Source organism: Perca flavescens, chromosome 21 (genome assembly GCF_004354835.1).
Source record: "Perca flavescens isolate YP-PL-M2 chromosome 21, PFLA_1.0, whole genome shotgun sequence".
Lineage (NCBI taxonomy): Eukaryota > Metazoa > Chordata > Actinopteri > Perciformes > Percidae > Perca > Perca flavescens.
This window is the reverse complement of record NC_041351.1, coordinates 19,537,046-19,555,842: the sequence shown is the minus strand read 5'-3', so window position 1 is coordinate 19,555,842 and position 18,797 is coordinate 19,537,046. Positions and strand designations below refer to the sequence as shown.

The window sequence follows — 18,797 nt, the reverse complement described above, 5'->3', positions numbered from 1 at the left end:
AACAATTAAATCATCTGCATACATCGGATGATTAATACGCCTGTCTCCCACCATACAACCAGTTTTACACACTTCTAATGTCCTAGGAAGATCATCCATATACAAATTAAAAAGAACAGGCGACAATATTCCACCTTGTCTAACCCCGTTGGTAACTGGGAAAGGATCTGATGTAATCTTGCCCCATCTAGCTTGCATTGTTTGATGGGAGTACCAATAATGCAAGATACGTATTAGGTATGGAGGGACCCCTCGCTCTCGTAATTTAATAAACCGTTTACCGTGATTAACACGGTCAAAAGCTTTGGATGCATCAAGGAAACATAAAAACATTGTTGATCCATGGCTTTTGTACATGGAAACAAGTTCTTTCAGTGCATATATACACAAATCTGTGCCATGTTTCTTTTTAAAACCAAATTGATTGTCAGTGGTTGTTATATATTCTTGTAGTCTATCAAATAAAATTTGTTCTAATACTTTAGAGAGTATACTCGCCAGAGCGATTGGCCTGTAGTTTTCTATGCTAGATACCTTACAGGATTTGTCCTTAATAACTGGCACTAACAGTACAGGTAACATAGAGTCAGGTAATATGCCATGCGCTAATAATCCAGAAAAACATATAGCAAGTAACACTGAGATTCTATGGCTTGCATACTTCAGGTGTTCAGCTGTTATTTGGTCAAGACCACACGCTTTGTTCATTGCCAATTTCTCAATAGCATGACATACTTCATCAGGTCTAATAACCACGCCATCATTATTAATGACATCATCAACATGATATTCAGCACTCTCAACACAGTTAAAAATCTCTGAAATGTTTCCCCACAGCTCCATAACATTTTCATCCCCAGAGATCCCATCAATACTGGATGGCAAAGGCATCTTGCTATTATTGATGACCTTTACTTCCTTCCAGAAATCATACAAATTATTCTGCTGAAACTTTCTGGCCATAGAATTTGCCCTCATCATCTGCTCATTACTCTTGATAAACCGTAGAGCATATTTAAACCTGGCATTTGCCTTTTTCTTATGTTCAAACTCTGGGCCATACCTAGCTTTTCCAGATGATACCCAGCTCAAAAAAGCTTCCTTAGCTTCCACATGACGTTCAGACACACATTCGTTCCATCCAGGTCTAATGTTAAGCTTCCTTTTGTCTTGGATGAATAATTTACTGACATTAATTAAACTGTTCACAATTTTGTCATACATGATAACTATTTGACTATGATGTTTGTGACTCTTACAATTTAAGTTGTCACACAAAATAGCTTCAAGTGGTATATCAATATTACCAAGACTACTATCACTCAGTGCGTTGTACTTCCATAGATCATATTCTGTGAGCTTTGCCCAGTCCACTTTTCTATTTAGCTCATTATTATCATTATCATAGTTAGTCAACTCAGGTAGACTGTCAAGATGTATTATCATGGAGACAGGTATGTGATCTGCTGTGGCTACACCATACATAATCTCAATCTCCAAGCAATGATGAGCATCAGCTGTACATATACAGTAGTCTAGCCAAGATGTTGTATGCCATGCTTCACTGATATATGTGTAACTGTCTACTGGTTAGACAAAATTGATTAAGGTGTTTGGCAAATAAAGAGTTATCATCTGACATATCTGCATTCATATTACTCATCACCAAAATGCAAGTACTTTTACTCTCTTTTAGGAATGAGCTGATAAAGGCAAGCCTATTAAGATATTCATTTTGGTAGCATTCATATGGCATGTACACATTTAAAATAATAAAAACATTTTTATCATGTACAACTTTAATTGCTATGGCCCAGTCCACCTCTAGCCTAATCACATCGATCAGTGGGTCAAGTTTCCTATGCCATAGAATGGCCACCCCTCCAGGTATTCTGCCACGCACGATTCCCATACTTAGATCTGTTGTCGACACACCTGCGCCATAAAAATTTTCATGCACAGAGTTGAGTTTATCTAGATCTTGTTTGGGTAACAGAGTCTCTTGTATACATAAAATATCAGCACTGTCTAAGAGCTTGTCAACAACAAAACGTCGTGCTTTGTCCCCGGCCCCCTGTCCAAAGCGTAAACCACGCAAGTTATATGACACAACTCTCATGATCATAGTCAAATCTTCACTGCAACAGTGGCTCCAGCCTCAGACACATCATCATTTATATTCACAATTACATTTCTTTGACCTAATGTTTTGCGTGCTTCATAAAAACGCCGCACAAACATACCTTCTGGCCACAGCTGTGGCTCATACATTTCGCTCACCGTATTGCATTCTGCAATTACTTTGAAGGAGTTATACCATCTTTGGGCACTTTCTATCTTTTGGCATGTTACATCACGGTGTAGTTTATCTTTCAAGCAACTAGCCAATGTTTCCGAATTTACATCTGGGGAGAATTTTGTTGCAAAAACACTCACCAACTTAGTCTTCACAACCCTTATGTTTCTACCCTCACTGGTTCCAACAATGCCACTTTTCTTCTCCTTTCTCGGAGCGTTCAGTTTGGCCCTGGGCTGAGCAGTATCTCCGGTTAACTGTTGTCGACGGCCCCGCTTCACTACCTTGCTCCATGCCAGGGTAGCTGTCTCTCCGCTCCCCTCACTCGAGACTTCCTCCGTTGCGCTGGCACCCACAACCGTGCATCCAGGTACATGCCCGTCTCTGTCCATTCCCCGACTTGGGGCCTCCGAGGGTGAACCGAGGAGCAGGCTTACTTCCTCCAGGCTTCTCTATTGCGCACATGCGTTGGTCTAGACCGGCTGTAACTGAACGGAGATCCTCGCAGATGTCAGTTTGAACAGATATGGCCTGTTTCATGGTTGATACATTCATGCTAAGACGTTCGATTTTCCCCAGCAAACAAGAAACATCAATGCTGTTGAATGTCACAGGTGGAAGATCATCCAAATGATGAGACACAAACCGAGGAATGTTCTCACCAGCCTCGTTGAGCACTTTCAGACAGCTCTTAACGTTATTAGTCTTTTTGTTGTCCTTTGTGCGAAATGCAGCGTTGAGTGGTATTTGGGCAGAGCTCAAACAAAACTTTCTTGGAGCTCTCAATCCACTCTGACCCAAAGTGGTTAACAGTCAGCATAACAATATCATCCTGACTTAAAGTTCTCATTTTAACCACAAGAAAGTTCAACAGCTCATCTTCCACCACAATTTGACCGTCTACTGTGGTGTAAATCTCCGGTTTTATCCGAGATTTACTCGGAGCAGCAGCGTCTTTACCCGCCGCGTCTTTACCCGCTCTGTCCACCATGTATGACACTATTATCAGTGGTTAAGGGGAAGTTACCCGATAAGTATGAATCCAGTTTGATAGGTAATATGCAGTCTAGACTTTCCAGCTGCAGCAGGACATTTCTATCTAAACCAGTGCTTGAAGTGGAAAAGAAAAAGGTGCCGGTACTCTCTTGCATTGGCAAATCATTATGACATTTGAGATTTCTACAGTGAAAAACAAAACATGGAGATATTGCTGGTACAACAACAATTTATTGTTATTTATTAACAACATAAATTAATGTATTTATTTAAACAAGTCGTGTGTGCGCGTGCGTGTGCGTGCGTGTGTTGTGTGAAAACGGAACTCCTCCAAGTCTGCAACGGTGCTGAGATTGGAACTGTACAATCCCTAGGGACACACACAACAGAGACAGGGGGAACATTTATGCCAGACATAAAATTAGAGAGTAGCTACACAGATGGCAGTGAATTCAGTCTTGAGATATTCTGCTGTGATTATTAACCAAATTGGCTATTCTAAAGAAACGGTAGACAGTTAAGTTATATTATTTGATTGAATATTTGAAAGTAGCATACATTTCTGGCATGACAAAAACATAATTATTTATTAATAATCTCTGTGGTCTTTCAGTGACAGCTGTTGCTTCACCTTGTTTGTACCAAAGGCTTGAATTAAACATCCCTCCCTCCTTTCTCTTGACAGTTTCAGTCCCTTCTCTGTCTGGCCAGCAAGTGACGGGATGCTGCTACGTGTTTTGCAGCCCCAGTTTGTTATCTTTAAAAACGAGCCAGCTGTTCGTGGAGCAAAAACACATAATTTGGTCCCTTGACCAACAGTCAGGCCATCCATGTGTTTCGTTACTCACGTTATTGTTGACGTCGGTGTCATTGAGGTTGGTGGCTGCAGACTCCTCATTAACGCTAGCTGTTCCGCTCACATCAACGTTAACGTTAGTTTGAAGCTCATGAATCGTACCCGATGTTTCTGGTTGGACTTGGACCTCTGTCGACGTGTCTGGCTCTGGCACACGCGTTCTTTTAGTACCTTTCTGAAGCAAGGCTTACATAACGACTTACAAGGTAAGTCACGTAGTGCCCTCTGGGTAGTGTAGTTTATGTAACGTTAGGGCCATTACCAATCTCTCTGACACTGACGCTTTCTCTGTCAGAGGTAAGAGTATCGGCGGTAAAAGTAGCGGTAGAAGATACGCTTAAGCGTAAAATGTAGAAGTGCCAGTACTGCATACCGGTGAGTACTGGCCCACTTCGAGCACTGATCTAAACAACCTTCAGATGTTAAACTGACATGTTGCCATGCCCATAACCACGCCCTATTAATCTAAAGCAAGGTGTCACAAATGCAGATTGATAGGGTGCTGTATGGTTAAGGATTGGTTGAGTGCTGAAGGATGATTTATGGATATTGCCGTGTTAGCGGATGGCTGTAGTTGAGGGCAGGCAGCTGGAGGTGTGAGGCAGCGCAAGCGTCCTTGCCACTCTCTGTGGCTACCAGTGAAAGTAAAAATGTGGCTACATGGTCTTGTTGAGCCCCACCCTGCCCCACTCACTCAATTGCACACATTCACACTTGGGTTTGTTAGCTACCAACCAGCTCCACTGGAGCAGCTGACAAATTCCCTTCTAGGTTTATCTAAGCTTGGTTTATACTTGGAGAAACCAGTAAGTAAGTAATTAAAGTTTATTTGTATAGCACCTTTCACAGATAAAAATCACAAAGTGCTTCACAATAAAATGTAATACAGTACAACAAATAAAAGAACATTTAAATACAAATAGAAAACATAACAACCATTAAAAACCCCTCGACTAACTAAAAGCTTGCTTGAATAGCAGAGTCTTCAATTGTTTTTTAAAAGATTCAACAGAATTCACTCAACGTAGAAAGGGAGGCAAGACATTCCACAGCCTAGGAGACACTGCTTGGAAGGATCGATCCCCTCTAGTTTTAAAATGAGTGCAGGGAACCACTAATAGCCTCCGACCTAATGACCTCAGACTACGGTTGGGAATATGAAGCTGTATCAAGTCAGAGATGTAGGGAGGAACTTGACTGGCTCTAAAAGTAAGGAACAGGATTTTAAATTGAATTCTATACTGGACTGGTAACCAGTGAAGTGATGCTAAAACAGGTGTGATGTGTGCTCTTTTGTTAATGTGAGTTAAAAGCCTTTTGCAGCAGAGTTCTGAACAGCCTGGAGACGGTAAAGCTCCTTCTTACCCAAACAGGTAAAAAGACTCACCCTTTGACACGAATGTTCTTAATTTGGAAATATTCCTCAGTTGGAAGGAACGGTTTCTAATAGGGCTGCACGATTCCGAAAATGTCACGATTCGATATCGATTTTCAGGCTCAAGATTCGATTCAAAATCGATTTTCGATTCAAAAACGATTCTTGGTTAAAAAAAAAAAGTTTCACAGTATGTAAATGTAGTTACTTTTCCCATGTGATTGCAGTAGACATACAATTGAAAAATATAAATTGATTTTTGGAATTCTATGAATCAATTTTGAATCGGTAGAGCTTGAATCGCGATTCGAATGTGAGTCGATTTTTTTGATTGAATCGAAACTAATTGTTTATGACTGACCTTATGGGAACAAAAACAAGGCAACCCCTTGTGAATAAATGGTTCAAATGTGTTGAAATCGAATTGTCCGTAACAGCAGGGGGAGTTGAGAGCAAGCAGCTGCAACAATTGCCTCAGCTTTTTAAATGACAACCTCGTCATTAGTGCAGCTGCCTTTGTTTGTATAAAATTGTGCCAGCGGTCAAATATTGTGATTGTGGAATAATAAGTCCACATTGTCGTGGCACCATTTCTATTAAGATTCTGCTTTAAACTGTCAGCTCGCCCAGAGACCAAGCCAGATGTTTAGTTTTCACAAACTGGCCATCATCTGTTGTAAACCATTGCTCAGACCACTTATCTATTTATTGACAATCATTGATAACATTGTGAATTGAGAGGTACATGTATTAGGTACAAGGTATTTTACAAATGCATAACAAAACTTTATATATAGCAGTAACGGTTTCAGTTTCACTTTTCATGGCACAGAACTACGAAATGTACATAATTACAGTATCATTACCATTATTATACAACCAAAAGAAATGCACCTTCATGCTAGTCTACCAGAATGCTCAAAATGCACTTTTGTGATACACTTTTGTTACAGTTGGCCAGCTTTCTATTAAAAAAAAAGTGCGTTTTGTTCATGGATTTTGTAATGTTTGATAATCGCTTTGTGCACTATACTAGGCAGCCATTGCATAAATGTAATAGCGCACTCCAATGTGTATTTTGTTATTGTGACATGTTGTAAGTTACCACTTGCATATTTTATTCCCCAGTTGAAGATATTGACCAAGAAACCTGCTAGAGCTGTACTGGCACCTTCAAGTGTCATCAGCCCATGTTAGGACAGCCAATCAGTGGCAATACTTGACATTGCTGACTGCTAGTGATGATCTCTGAACATTTAATGGCACATATCTTTTTGTTCCTTTGGAAATCCAACGTCAGGAAATTAATATATTATGTATTAGTTACTCTGCAAACCTGAATGTGAATGCAGTCATCAAAGTGTCACACAGAATCGGTTTAACATAACAAAAAAAGGCCTTCATGTCTCCTTTTGTATTTGAGTGCTTGTTTGTGTGTTGTATTGACAGTTTGAAGTCTGACAGGCCGGCGTAATTGTACAAGAGAGACCAGTGAAAACAACGTTTTACCTTTTTATTCGGATGCGTTTTTTTTAAATTCTGCATTCTCCCGCTCTGTCATGCACAAGATGTTCTGTCGGGGAAAAAAAGGCTCTTATGTAATTAATCCTATCCAAACATCCAAGGAAACGTTTGCTATAAAAGTAGGCCAGTAAAATAATTACTCGGATGAATAAAAACGAAAAGAAATAAGAGAGAGAAGAGGGAGAGGAAGGAATAATTTAAGAGAAGTGGCTAATAGGTTTGTTTGATATACATTCTAAATTATAAATAGGCTGGAGTCTCAGCCATTCTCTGTCCTTTACCTACACTGTGACTGAATGGAGGTTTTGTACGCCTCTCATTTAGCGTAGTACTAGTGATTTTAAGGTTTGCTTTGTGGACCGGGGAGGCTTCCAACACAACACCACTCATCATGGCAGTAACCATGGTGACATAAAGTCGAGCCGTGTAAAGACTATTGATCATTCTCTGAGCCGTCATCTTCATCATCCAAATAATCCCCCTTCCCTGAGGCGGCTACCACCTGTAGTACCCTTCACACTCTCAATCTGACCGTTTTCATCAACATTCATATTCATTTTATCGTGTCCAGGTAAGATGTTATAATCAATATTAGTTTTTTTTTTCTGTGTGGATGTCGATGATCGAGGTCTTTCCCCTCATGTCCCTCCCCCACCCCTACACCCCCAGACACCCCATTCAGAGAAGGTCAGGAGCGAGACCTGAAGGCGGCATTGAAGGGGACGGATCCCTCCATCCCGCTGGTGTTTGTCAGCGGGAACCATGACCTGGGCAACACCCCCACTCCTAGGACACTGGAGCAGTACTGCAGTGCTTGGGGAAACGACTATTTCAGCTTCTGGGTGAGCAGGCATCTAAGAATGTTTAATTAGTAGCAGTAGTAGTAGAAATACAGCCAGTAGTAATGGCTGTCGCTTGGAGGGCTTATTATTATTATTATTATTATTATGATGACCATGGGGGCCCTGGGCACGAATATGAGGAAGGGCTCTTACTTACAAACGCGTACATGTTTGCCTTGAGCAAACCCCATTCCTGCTCACTAGGGCTGGGTATGGTTTAAAAATGATGATACCAGTTCCAATAAAGTAATTACCCTACCCTTAATACCTAAATCACCCTCAAAGTGATACTCATACCAGTAGAGTACTTCATTTGATACCTTTTTTTTTTCTCCCTCATTTGATTCAATTAGAGTGTACAAAAAAAAGGTTTCCACAAGGTACAGGGAGGAGGAAGGGTTTTGACCAGGTGTTCTCACAGATTATTTATTTCATCAGATGACTATGCTGAAACGCACCACTAGTGTCCTTGCCTAACAGTGCCTAACAGTGCCTGACTTTTTGCTAGAAGCTAACAATGTAGCTATGGCTGAACTTTGGCCTACTTTAGCATATCAACATTTGTTCACCAAGAACCTGTGAACCACACTCCCAAACTGGCAGTTTGATTTTCTGTGTACTGAATTGTTAACTTAAAGTAAACTTCTTTGAATTTTATGAACATCATGTCTTTTTTTAAATATAATTTTTTCTAAAATTGTACTTTCAAAAGAATCCCAATATTGAATCGTGACCCATGTATCGTGATACGTATCATCTCACCAGATTTTTGCCAATACACAGCCCTATTGTTTAATTACATTATTTATTTTCTATGGTAAATATATACATATGTAAATATGCATGTTTCCTTTTTTGTGGTGTGTAAATGTAGGAAATTGTTAAGAATGTGTTAAAGATATATGATATTAATATGAAGCTATTCATGATGATTATTATAAAGCAGAAGGGTTGGGTACCAAATGTAATACTTTCAGGCACCAACCGAATTGCCTCTAAAGTATCAAGTATCGAAAAATGCCTCGTCATTCAATACCAAATTTCAATATCTAAGGAGTAAATCTCATCAGTGTGAGTGTGCCAATAAGCACGCAGCATGCTTCTACTGAGATCTAATAATATTTGTGATTGGCTGCCTAACGTTACACATCATAGAGGCAGGCAGGAAAAACTCTACGTTACGCACAGAGCTGAAAAATAATTGAAAAGATTTGTGCCGTAATGTGTAATAATGTAATTTCTTTTATTTAAAAAAAAAAAAAAAAAGAAAATGTTATAAAAAAAAGTATTGTTTAGGAACCAGCCCTATAAAGTAGTGGAAAATGGGTAGGATTAAATAAGCTTCTGCTTCTTCCTATTCCTTTTCGGACATGTTCAATTATATTTAGTTTTTGTTTTTGTTCTTTTAGTTTTTATTGTATTCTTTTTTTACATAATTAAAAAAAGCATTCATTCATTCATACCCGTCATATGAATGGAAGCATTCAGTTGCGTAAAATGCCTCCACCACTCCTCCCCAACACAAATTATATGATATATATATGGGATGTACTGTGCATGTAGCTGCTGCCGTGTGGGCTAATCACAGGTCACATTAAAGTATAGTGCGCGACTATTTTATGTTAATGAACATCCGTTACGTTCAAGCCATTGGCAAATGAGTTGGTACAAGGCTTATTAAGCCAATCAGCTCCACAAAACTGTCTGTATTTCTCTGTATCGCTATGTTAACAAAATGATGTAGTCCGGTGACATTCGTGCGCACGTTGCCACCGAGAAAGGACAACAGCAGCGTTCAGCTTCAGAGACAAAGAGGACTGCTGCAACAGGTGAAGGCATGGCTGAAAACCCAAAGAAGCGGCCACAAAATGTTTCAGTCAGTGATTGTACTGCTAAGAAAAGACCTACACTTTCAAAAGAAGAATTAAAAAAAAAAAGAAACTGACCGACAGTCCGACCAAAGTTTTGATACGACTAGGTACTGGGTCATTTCGGTCCAAACTGCTCACAGGACTTGGGTGCACAAAAGCACAGGGCCAAGTAACCTCCACACCGTGTACTGTGTTGCAGTTATGTTGATTATTTTGGTATGTGAAGTGAACCACATTTCAGCTCTGTTTTGCTCTGCGCATACCATGTACAGCTACAGCATACGTTGTATTTCAAGCCGTACCCCCGCTATTTAGTATTGTACTTCCATAAAATTGGGGGATTCACAATGGACAGATTAAGAAAAAAAGATCAAAATCAAAGAAATGATTCTGTCAAATAAATTAAATTTAGTCTCTAGTATGGGTCAAGCTTTAAACAGACAGGGTCCTACATTTCCCATAATGCAACTCAATAACAACTTTCATTAGACCCTCCCTGCCTGGTAAATACCTACGTTTTTCAAACTCCACTCTAGTTCGTAAAGCATGCTTTCTGTCATAAATTGGAGATAGCCCAGATGATATCACTATGATATCATCAGGGCAATTTATTCAGACTTTAGAAAGCTTCCCCCAGAGCCATGGAACATTATAAAACTGTTTTAACAGTCCCACCCGTGTGGGAGTTTGTTATTTCATGTTGAAATCAGGGTTGACACTTGACATTACATTTACATGTAATCCTACTCCCATACATACAGAGTCCTTTTTACATATTTCTACCCACTTGAACAAACCTGCAAGCCATGAGCCGCCCTCGAGTCCAGGGCCTTGCTCACAGGCTCACTTTGCCCATACGATAACCAGTGTATAAGCAGTAGAAGTGGAATTTTGGCGATTCTTCATTGATCTTCTTTGTGGAAGTTAGGATTTGCAGCAGTACAAGTTATATATATAAAAATAGGAATACAAATGTTTGGATAGTAGAAAATGTGCTATAAAATAACCCTTTATTACAATCCAAGTTGTTGTTGTTGTTGTTTGAAAAATGAATGAGGTGTAGGTAACCTCTCTGTGTCTTCTTCCTCCTGTTGTCCCAGGTGGGCGGAGTCTTTTGCCTGGTCCTGAACTCCCAGTTGTTCTACGACGCCTCGGCTTGCCCTCAGCTGAAGGAGGCCCAGGAGACGTGGCTGGAGGAGCAGCTGAGCAGAGCTTCCTCCTCAACGGTAGATTGGCGTCACTGACATGATTCTATTCTTATCTGATTTATGAAGATGCTCAGCTAGATAATGTGATCCTGGATGTTTGGAAATTGCTGCCGTCTGCAGCCATTTGACACAACAATTTAGAGTTTTGTCTTTGGAGATCGGCAATGAACCCATCCCCTCACATCTGTCTCTGTTCAGGAACCCAAACCCAAACACATCCTGGTGTTCCAGCACATTCCTCTGTACCTAAAGAGCCCCGATGAGGAGGACAACTACTTCAACCTGCAGAGGGAAGTCAGACAAAATCTGCTGGACAGGTTCAAGAGGGCAGGTAGGACAGCAGGGCTCGTTATACCTTTTTTCCTCCAGTTACTGTGTTTTTATGCGGATCAACTCGTAATGACTGATCAGGTTCGCGTCCAGTATTTTGCTCAAGGGCACTTCAGCATGACCGACAGTTTGCGTCGTCTCTTCTAACTACTAGGTCTTGTCGATCCAGATCTGTGTACATCTTTGTTCGGCTACAATGTCCTAACTTTGAGTTGGAAGTAACAAAAGAGATAAGAGCTTTGAAAGTTTTCAAAGTTAAGCAGCTTCCAAAACCCTAAAATATCAGTAGTATTCCCGGTAATAATGGATTTAGGCCACTGTGAAGTGGTCTTACATTTCTTGGCTTAATACGTCTTCGCTAATATTCCCGTTAAACCTGTTCATTTTTAGCATATCTAACTGAAGCACAGTTAAGATCCCAGCCTAGAGGATTAATATGCCATTAGCTAGAGCTGCAGGAAGAGCTCCTGGCACACAAACACACACACACACACACACACACACGCACACACTGGTGTAATTGAATTAATGAATGTATTCACTCCCTATAAGAAGAATAATTCCATAATCAAAATCCATTGTTGACGGCTTATAAGAGTCTGATACAAGGGTATCGGGCAAGGAAACTCTCACAAGGACAATACGTCTTTAAGAAAGCACACACACACACACACACACACACACACACTGCTGATTGACAGGACCACTCATACGCCCATGTGTCATGCTTCTCAATCATGCATCAAGGTGACTGTCGGGGGATGGTATTAATTTAATTATCCAACCATTATTCCAGCATGCATTTAACCATGTTGGCCCGTTTTGGTCTGATGACCCATCTCCCTCATAATTGATTGCTCATCCAAGGGAATGCTTGTTAAAGATTTAAAGGGCAGTTGGTACAGGCTTTTTATACGCAGGAACGGAGGCTATCACTGTATGTGCAGAACATGCTACGCACAAGCGTCCTTTCTCATCCACACTCTTGTTCACACATGTCCTTCTGTCAATTATAAATTCAGACTACATACAGGGTATGTACTGTATGAACTATATAGTATGTGTGTTCATGGTTATTAAAAATATATGACCGACATGCTGCCGCTCGCTGTAAAGATGAGTACACTACATGGCTTTCTCATGTTTGTATCAACACTATGTGGCACTTTGATTTACTGCCAGAAAAAGGTTGTGATTTGGTTACGGCCTGTGATTTATCACGTCGTTGTCATATTTTTCTCGTCACGTTCATGCACCCTCTCTGTCCTGTCCCATACATAACGATGGGCTCAAGCAAAATGTCAAGATGCGTGTCTTGAATTTATCTGGAAATTTCTACTGCATAGGAATGAAAAAATGAAAAAAGCGCAGCTTTATCATTGTTAATAGCTCTTCATAAGTCAGCTAAATGTACTAAATCTAAAACTAAAATGTTGATGACTTGACAGAAGTAATCAAACCAGTTATTATTGAATTATATAGCCTTAGTCTCTTTGTTCCTTTGTGCTCTCCTCTGATCCCCTGGTTTTTCTTTCATCCTCCTTCTGCTCTCTTCATCTCCAATTAGGAGTGTCTTGGTTACTGATGCTGTAACATCTGCACTCTGAATCTTCTGTAGTATGTCCTAGAGTCATGCTTGTACAGTAAAAGAGACTGACTGTAATCATAGTTGTGCTCTGTGTCAGTTTGTGATAGAGCTGCTACTGTACATTCATACCAGAAATTGTTCAGAAAAGGTTTTTGGCCCAATAGTGCCGAGGCTCCATAAAGGGAAATGCAAGCAGCAACCTCCAGGTCTGTAAAATGAAGCCAATGTGGAAGTGCCAAAAGTTCTTGGAATGTCCACTTTATGCTGGCTCCCCATGGACCCCCATGTTAAAATATCCAAATTTACAGCCTGTTTACAGCCTGGTACAAAAACGGTTTTGGTCTCTATTGTTAAGTTCCCCCTTCATGTCACTGTGGTGGGGCTAGCATAGACTGTAGGCTTCATTCGGCCTGCCTCAATTACATACACACTCCAACTCTTTGCCCACTTTTGGATTAGCCGGGTGTTAGGCCGCTAACAGGCACTGCAAAGATGGCGGCGGCCGTAGCCGCCCACATCTTCAGAAACCTATGGGTGACGACATGGAGACTACGTCTATGTTCTGTACAGTCTGTGGGGAATGTTTCTTTGTTGCTCGGTGGATTGGTCCACCGCTTTGCTCCAGACTCTAGCTCCAACACAATCTTGACAATTTTATTTTGTTAGTAAAATGTCATGGCAGCTATTGGATGGATGGTCATGCCATTTGTGCAGATATCCTTGGTCCCCAGCGAATTAATCCGAATGACTTTGGTGATGCTTTTGATAAACTGCCATGAAATTACATATTGAGATTCAATAACTGTGGTTATTCAGTCTATCCGTTTAGATATTGGTGGTCAAAGGTTTAGGTTACTGTGACATCACCAAACAATCTTTTGGCCATAACTCAATCATTTATATGCTAATTATGTCAAATTTCACACAAATGTTAAAGTTTATGGGATAAAATAATGAAGTGATGACATTTTACTTTTCACCGTGACATCATAATGTTCTGCAAAAAAACCCGCTTTTCTGGCCATTATTCAACGGCATGAAGGGAGATTGTGACCATATTTCCCATTTGGTCAGATACTGAAATGGTCACACTAATCTTGGTTGGCCACCTTAAAACTGTGGTGATTTTATGGATCTTCTGTACTGCGGGGTTGAAGATGTGTGTGAATCCCCGTTTTAGAATGTGTAGCTTCTTTGCAGCAACATCCATAATTGAAGCATTGTCTACTGTCATGGCTACAACTTTGTGTTCTATTCTGTTCCTCTAGTAGTCCAGCATAAGCACATTGGGATGCTGATATTGAGCTTCAGGTTATTCAGCTTCAGATTGTCGTTGCACCATGTGATGAAGCTCTCTATCAGTCCTGTGTAGGGCTGCAACAACGAATCGATAAAATCGATAAAATTCGATTACTAAAAATATAAAAAAAAAAAAAAATTGAGTTGAGCGCAGAGCGGAGCAGTGCGGAGCGGAAGAAAAGAAAAAAAGCGCAGAGCGGCGGTAGAGGAAATACGGAGAAAGACCGGAGAGACCCGTAACGTTGTTCTGAAACACACGGTGGAGGCAGAGAAATCAGTACGACCCAAGTCATCCAAGGTGTGGGAGCATTTCACACTAAATAAATCAAAAATGTGTTAATTGCAAGATAAGCAAAAGCGACACGGCATGGCACGGGCGCACCACGGTGATGAGTCAGCACCTAAAACGTAAACATGTTGGAGTCCTTGATGAGGAGGAAGGGAGTTCAACAGCAGGGTAAAGTCACTACACTATCCTACTTCTGTTCCGTTCTGAATGGTGGAACGTACCGTCCCTCCAGTAGCTCTTCTGGTGCTGCCGTTTACTCGTTATCCAGCTGACTAGCATGACAAGCTAGCGTTAGCTCGGTAATAACAGTAATAAAGCAGGGGTGGTATAGTTTGCAAGACTAAAGACATGGTTTTATTCACTCGCCTTTTTTGGCCCATTTATTTTTCAATCTGTTGTCATGTATATATTATGTGCTTTGTCCCATATCAGTTATTGTTGACAAATATATTAGTGTGTGGTGTATAAATGAACTTAACTTGCACTTACTACAATGATGGTAATAATTTAATGAATAAGTGTGTGTCTGTCTGTCTGTCTGTCTGTCTTGTCTGTATCTGCTATTTGGGTTACTTACCTTTAAACAACTATTAACTAAAACAACAAGTATGTATGTATTGAGTTGATGTAAATCAATGCTTTTGTTTTTTTTATCCGATTCATTGATTAATCAAAAAAATAATCGACAGATTAATCAATTATTAAAATAATCGTTAGTTGCAGCCCTAGTCCTGTGTACTCCTCTGTAAAAAATAGCCTCTTAAGTGAACACGGCATGTTTCTCACTGGAAGTCTTTCACTGGAATCACACATGTCAAAAAGTACACTTATTACCTTTCATTAAATTCACTATTAGTAAGTCTTCACTGCATATATAGAGTCTGGACAGATGTGGATGTAAACTGCTACTTGACTGGTTGGTGGAGGCATACAACAACAAGGCGGTAATTCTAGTTAGCTGCAAAATAAAGGAATTCTAAAAACTTCCATGAAGTAGGAGTTCCCTGCAGGGCAAACAAGTGCCCGGTAAAAATATCCCAATGGAGAGATTGTAGGCTTTTTAGGGGAGAAACCAATTGAAACACTCGTAGAATTGCAGAAAACCAGGATATGTTATTGAGGGAAAACAGAGCGCCAGGGCAAGTGTGTTGTTTGTCTTCCTGTGTGTGCAGCGAGGGGCTGTTTCCTCTCGTCCGTGGTAAATGACGTCCCTTCTGGACATACATTGGTTATAGTAATTTTTTTTTCCCCCCTCTGCATTGCGTTATTCACGCATCATCTCCCTCCCATGTTGGTCTGTCCTCACCGCTGCACCCTGTAATGGGAAGCCTCCAGATGTGCACTTATACCCTGGTGATCATTACTGTCATTACAGTAAAAGGCAGCATCTTTAACCTTTAACCTCACACACATACACACTCTCGCACACACACACACACACACACACACACAAAATTTTGTTTCCAGTCTCTTTTGCTCTCAAAAAGATTAAGGTCCACACCAGAACAGTTAAGCGTTGGCACAGACAAAGCATACATGTCATTTTTCTACAGAGATTTTCATTAAATATGCAGTTGACAAGGATAAGTCTCTGTCTATGTTTGTGCTGCCAGCTCTTATATCATTTTACCTTGGAAGACAAATGTGGTTCCATCAACAGTTGAAGGATTACGTGTTTTATAGTGGGAAAAATAATTTAGTTTCAAGATCCCTTCAAGGAATTCTGGAAAGCTCATTACGATGCTTTAAAAGTCTTTCTCTTTGTACCAATAACACATGGATATTGTTTTAAAAAAAACTCTTCAAAGATATTCTTCTTCGTTGGCTACCTCAAAGTTCCTATTGGGTCTTATTCAAGCCAAACCAAACAACAGTCTGGCAAGAACACAGAGGTGATATTGGACGGCTTTCCTCATCGGTTGTGTAGTAATTCAAAATGACTCTTAAAATGGAATCGCTGGCTGTTACACAAATGTGTTCCTGGCATCACATCAACATATTTAAGTGCACACTGCGGTGTGTAGCAGAGTTCTTCGACCACTCCAAAGGTGTCTTTTTTGTGTCACAGCAGCTGGGGATTTGGCGCAGCATTTGTGAGGTTGTTAGTACTAGGGGTGGGAATCTCTCTTTAATCTACATGCGTGATTTAAAAAAATATACATATAAATCTGAGTTTGCTACTCAGAGTTTGCTAATCACTTCCTAGACAAAGCAGCTAGACAAGGCTTAGATTTTGACATATATTTGTCACACACAAGTTTTAATGAAATGTTTTGTCTAGTGAGGTTTTTATTTTGTGGTCATTCCATGCTTACGCCTTAAACATGCTTGTGAAAGTCCCCTTCTCTCCCAGTAATCTTCCATGTCAGAGGGCCAGTCATGTTTAAAGGTGGATAACTGGCTTCTTAGAACATGAAACTTGAGGTGCTCAGATGTAATGTGATAAAGTAGATGAACAGCCTATATGTGTTTTGCCTAATTATTTTATGTATGTCTTATTAGATCATGTGTATATATAAAAAAAATTTTTTTTCCTTTTGGCCCTTTTTTTTTTTTTTTTTGTCTGCACTCTTGCCTAAACTCTTAAGTTGTTGTCCATTATCCCATCCTCTTTCAGTCACTCTGTTTTCTGATTTGTACTTGTCTGGAGACAGTAACTTTTAAATAAAAATCAAGACATTTAAAAAATTTGACTCTTAAAATTTTGATTACTAACTTATCAGAATCGAGCATTGAATCGTTCTAGAGAGAATCCCGATGCATCTAAGAATCGATTATTTTTCCCACCCCTAGTTATTACTGCTTTCTGCAGCCCCCCACCACTTCAGGGACATATGATGGATATAGAGAAAATAGTCCCCTGCGGACAAAGACAAATACATTTATTTGATTTTTCCTCATTGAGATATTTTTCATTTTCTCTTCCTACTCTGTGTGTGTGTGTGTGTGTGTATGCGTGTGTATGCATTTTGCATATAAAGTGCTAGGCAGTGGTGCATTTTTCTCTGCATGATATATTCTACAGTAAATATCTATATTTTATCTCAGCAGCACAGCTGCACATGGGAGAGGTGTGACACCAATTAGTCTTCTAGTCTTAGTCTGGCTCATCAGAGTGAGCAGTTCCACCCTGGGAACTGTTGACTGCATTCCAGCTCATATTAATGATACACTGTCTCTGCGCGATGACCCCCTCCCGGGCAACTAAAGTATCGTGCTTTCCCTTTTTTTTATTGCACAAGCAGTTACTATGGTTTTGGATCAAACAGTGATTTGGTTGATATTAAATATTGCCTTTAATTGTGCACAAAGCTATTAAATGGTGATTCATATGATTTGAATTGAAACCAAGCACCTGATTGGAAAAAGGATACGTTTCCAACGCTCGACTAAAGCCCTATTTCCAAGGTTAACGTCTGTGTTTCGTGCGGCGCATTCGCACGGGATGAGCAAAGTCTGTATTTTAATGGAATTTACTGACATTAGCCCCAGCATATGATGTCAAGACTGATCAAAAACTTCATTTATAATTGCCAACGCAGCCAATACAACCCCAAATCACTGAGATGCTGATTTGCACGGGATTAATATAATCACACCTCTGTGATTGGCGAAATATGGTAGGTAATTTACAATGGAATTTTTACTTTAAATTATACGTGGCGGACTTGCGCGGGATTAAGATCACAGACGACTTCCGCAACTATAGTATAGCAAATTACTAGAAGTCCCCAGGTAATACTAGTCCCATGTAAATGGGGCTTAAGTCTGTCAACTTGTTTTTTTGTGGTATTTACTACTTAGTAGAATACTTTTAAGTCAGCACAAGCCAGTTTGTTGGTAACAACCACACAAAGCGCTAAACACCCTGGAGGAAGTCCTTTACTCCTATTAATGTACTGTATGAGTGCATGTGTTCTGCCTCGTCACTGTCATGCTTGGAATCGTAGTAAATAATGCTATCTTTGCCCCCACCTACGCCAATTTTTCAATGCACGAGTGCAACTCAGCCAGCAGTTAGTTACTGCAAGCAGAGGAAGAAAGACAAGTAGTCCGCTTGCTCCTTTAGGATGTTGAATTTCGAGAGAACAGGTTTTACGCTCATCAAGAATCTCTTCAGAGAAGATTGAATTCCCATTGCTGGAGGCCGGTGTCTCCATTTTCGATGAAGCGAATAGAGAAACCGAAATCCCAGCAGTGATCTTAGCCTCTCCGCTCCTCATGGATGGAGCACTGTAATTAGATTTCTTTCCTCCTCCTCCTTCTCCTGCAAGGTTTATATCCTGCCTCCAGAATACCTTCAGCGTGCATGCAAACAAGGCC

General features: G+C 40.3%; 1 protein-coding gene across 1 annotated transcript in view; it reads left to right on the top strand.

The window, feature by feature from the left end:
- cpped1 (calcineurin-like phosphoesterase domain containing 1) overlaps positions 1-18,797 on the top strand; it is a 57,555-nt gene that overhangs the window by 23,543 nt on the left and 15,215 nt on the right. The window contains exons 3-5 of the mRNA XM_028568049.1: positions 7,717-7,889; positions 10,861-10,986; positions 11,167-11,299. Coding sequence (XP_028423850.1) covers positions 7,717-7,889; positions 10,861-10,986; positions 11,167-11,299 — 432 coding nt within the window. The remainder of the gene's footprint in view (positions 1-7,716; positions 7,890-10,860; positions 10,987-11,166; positions 11,300-18,797) is intronic.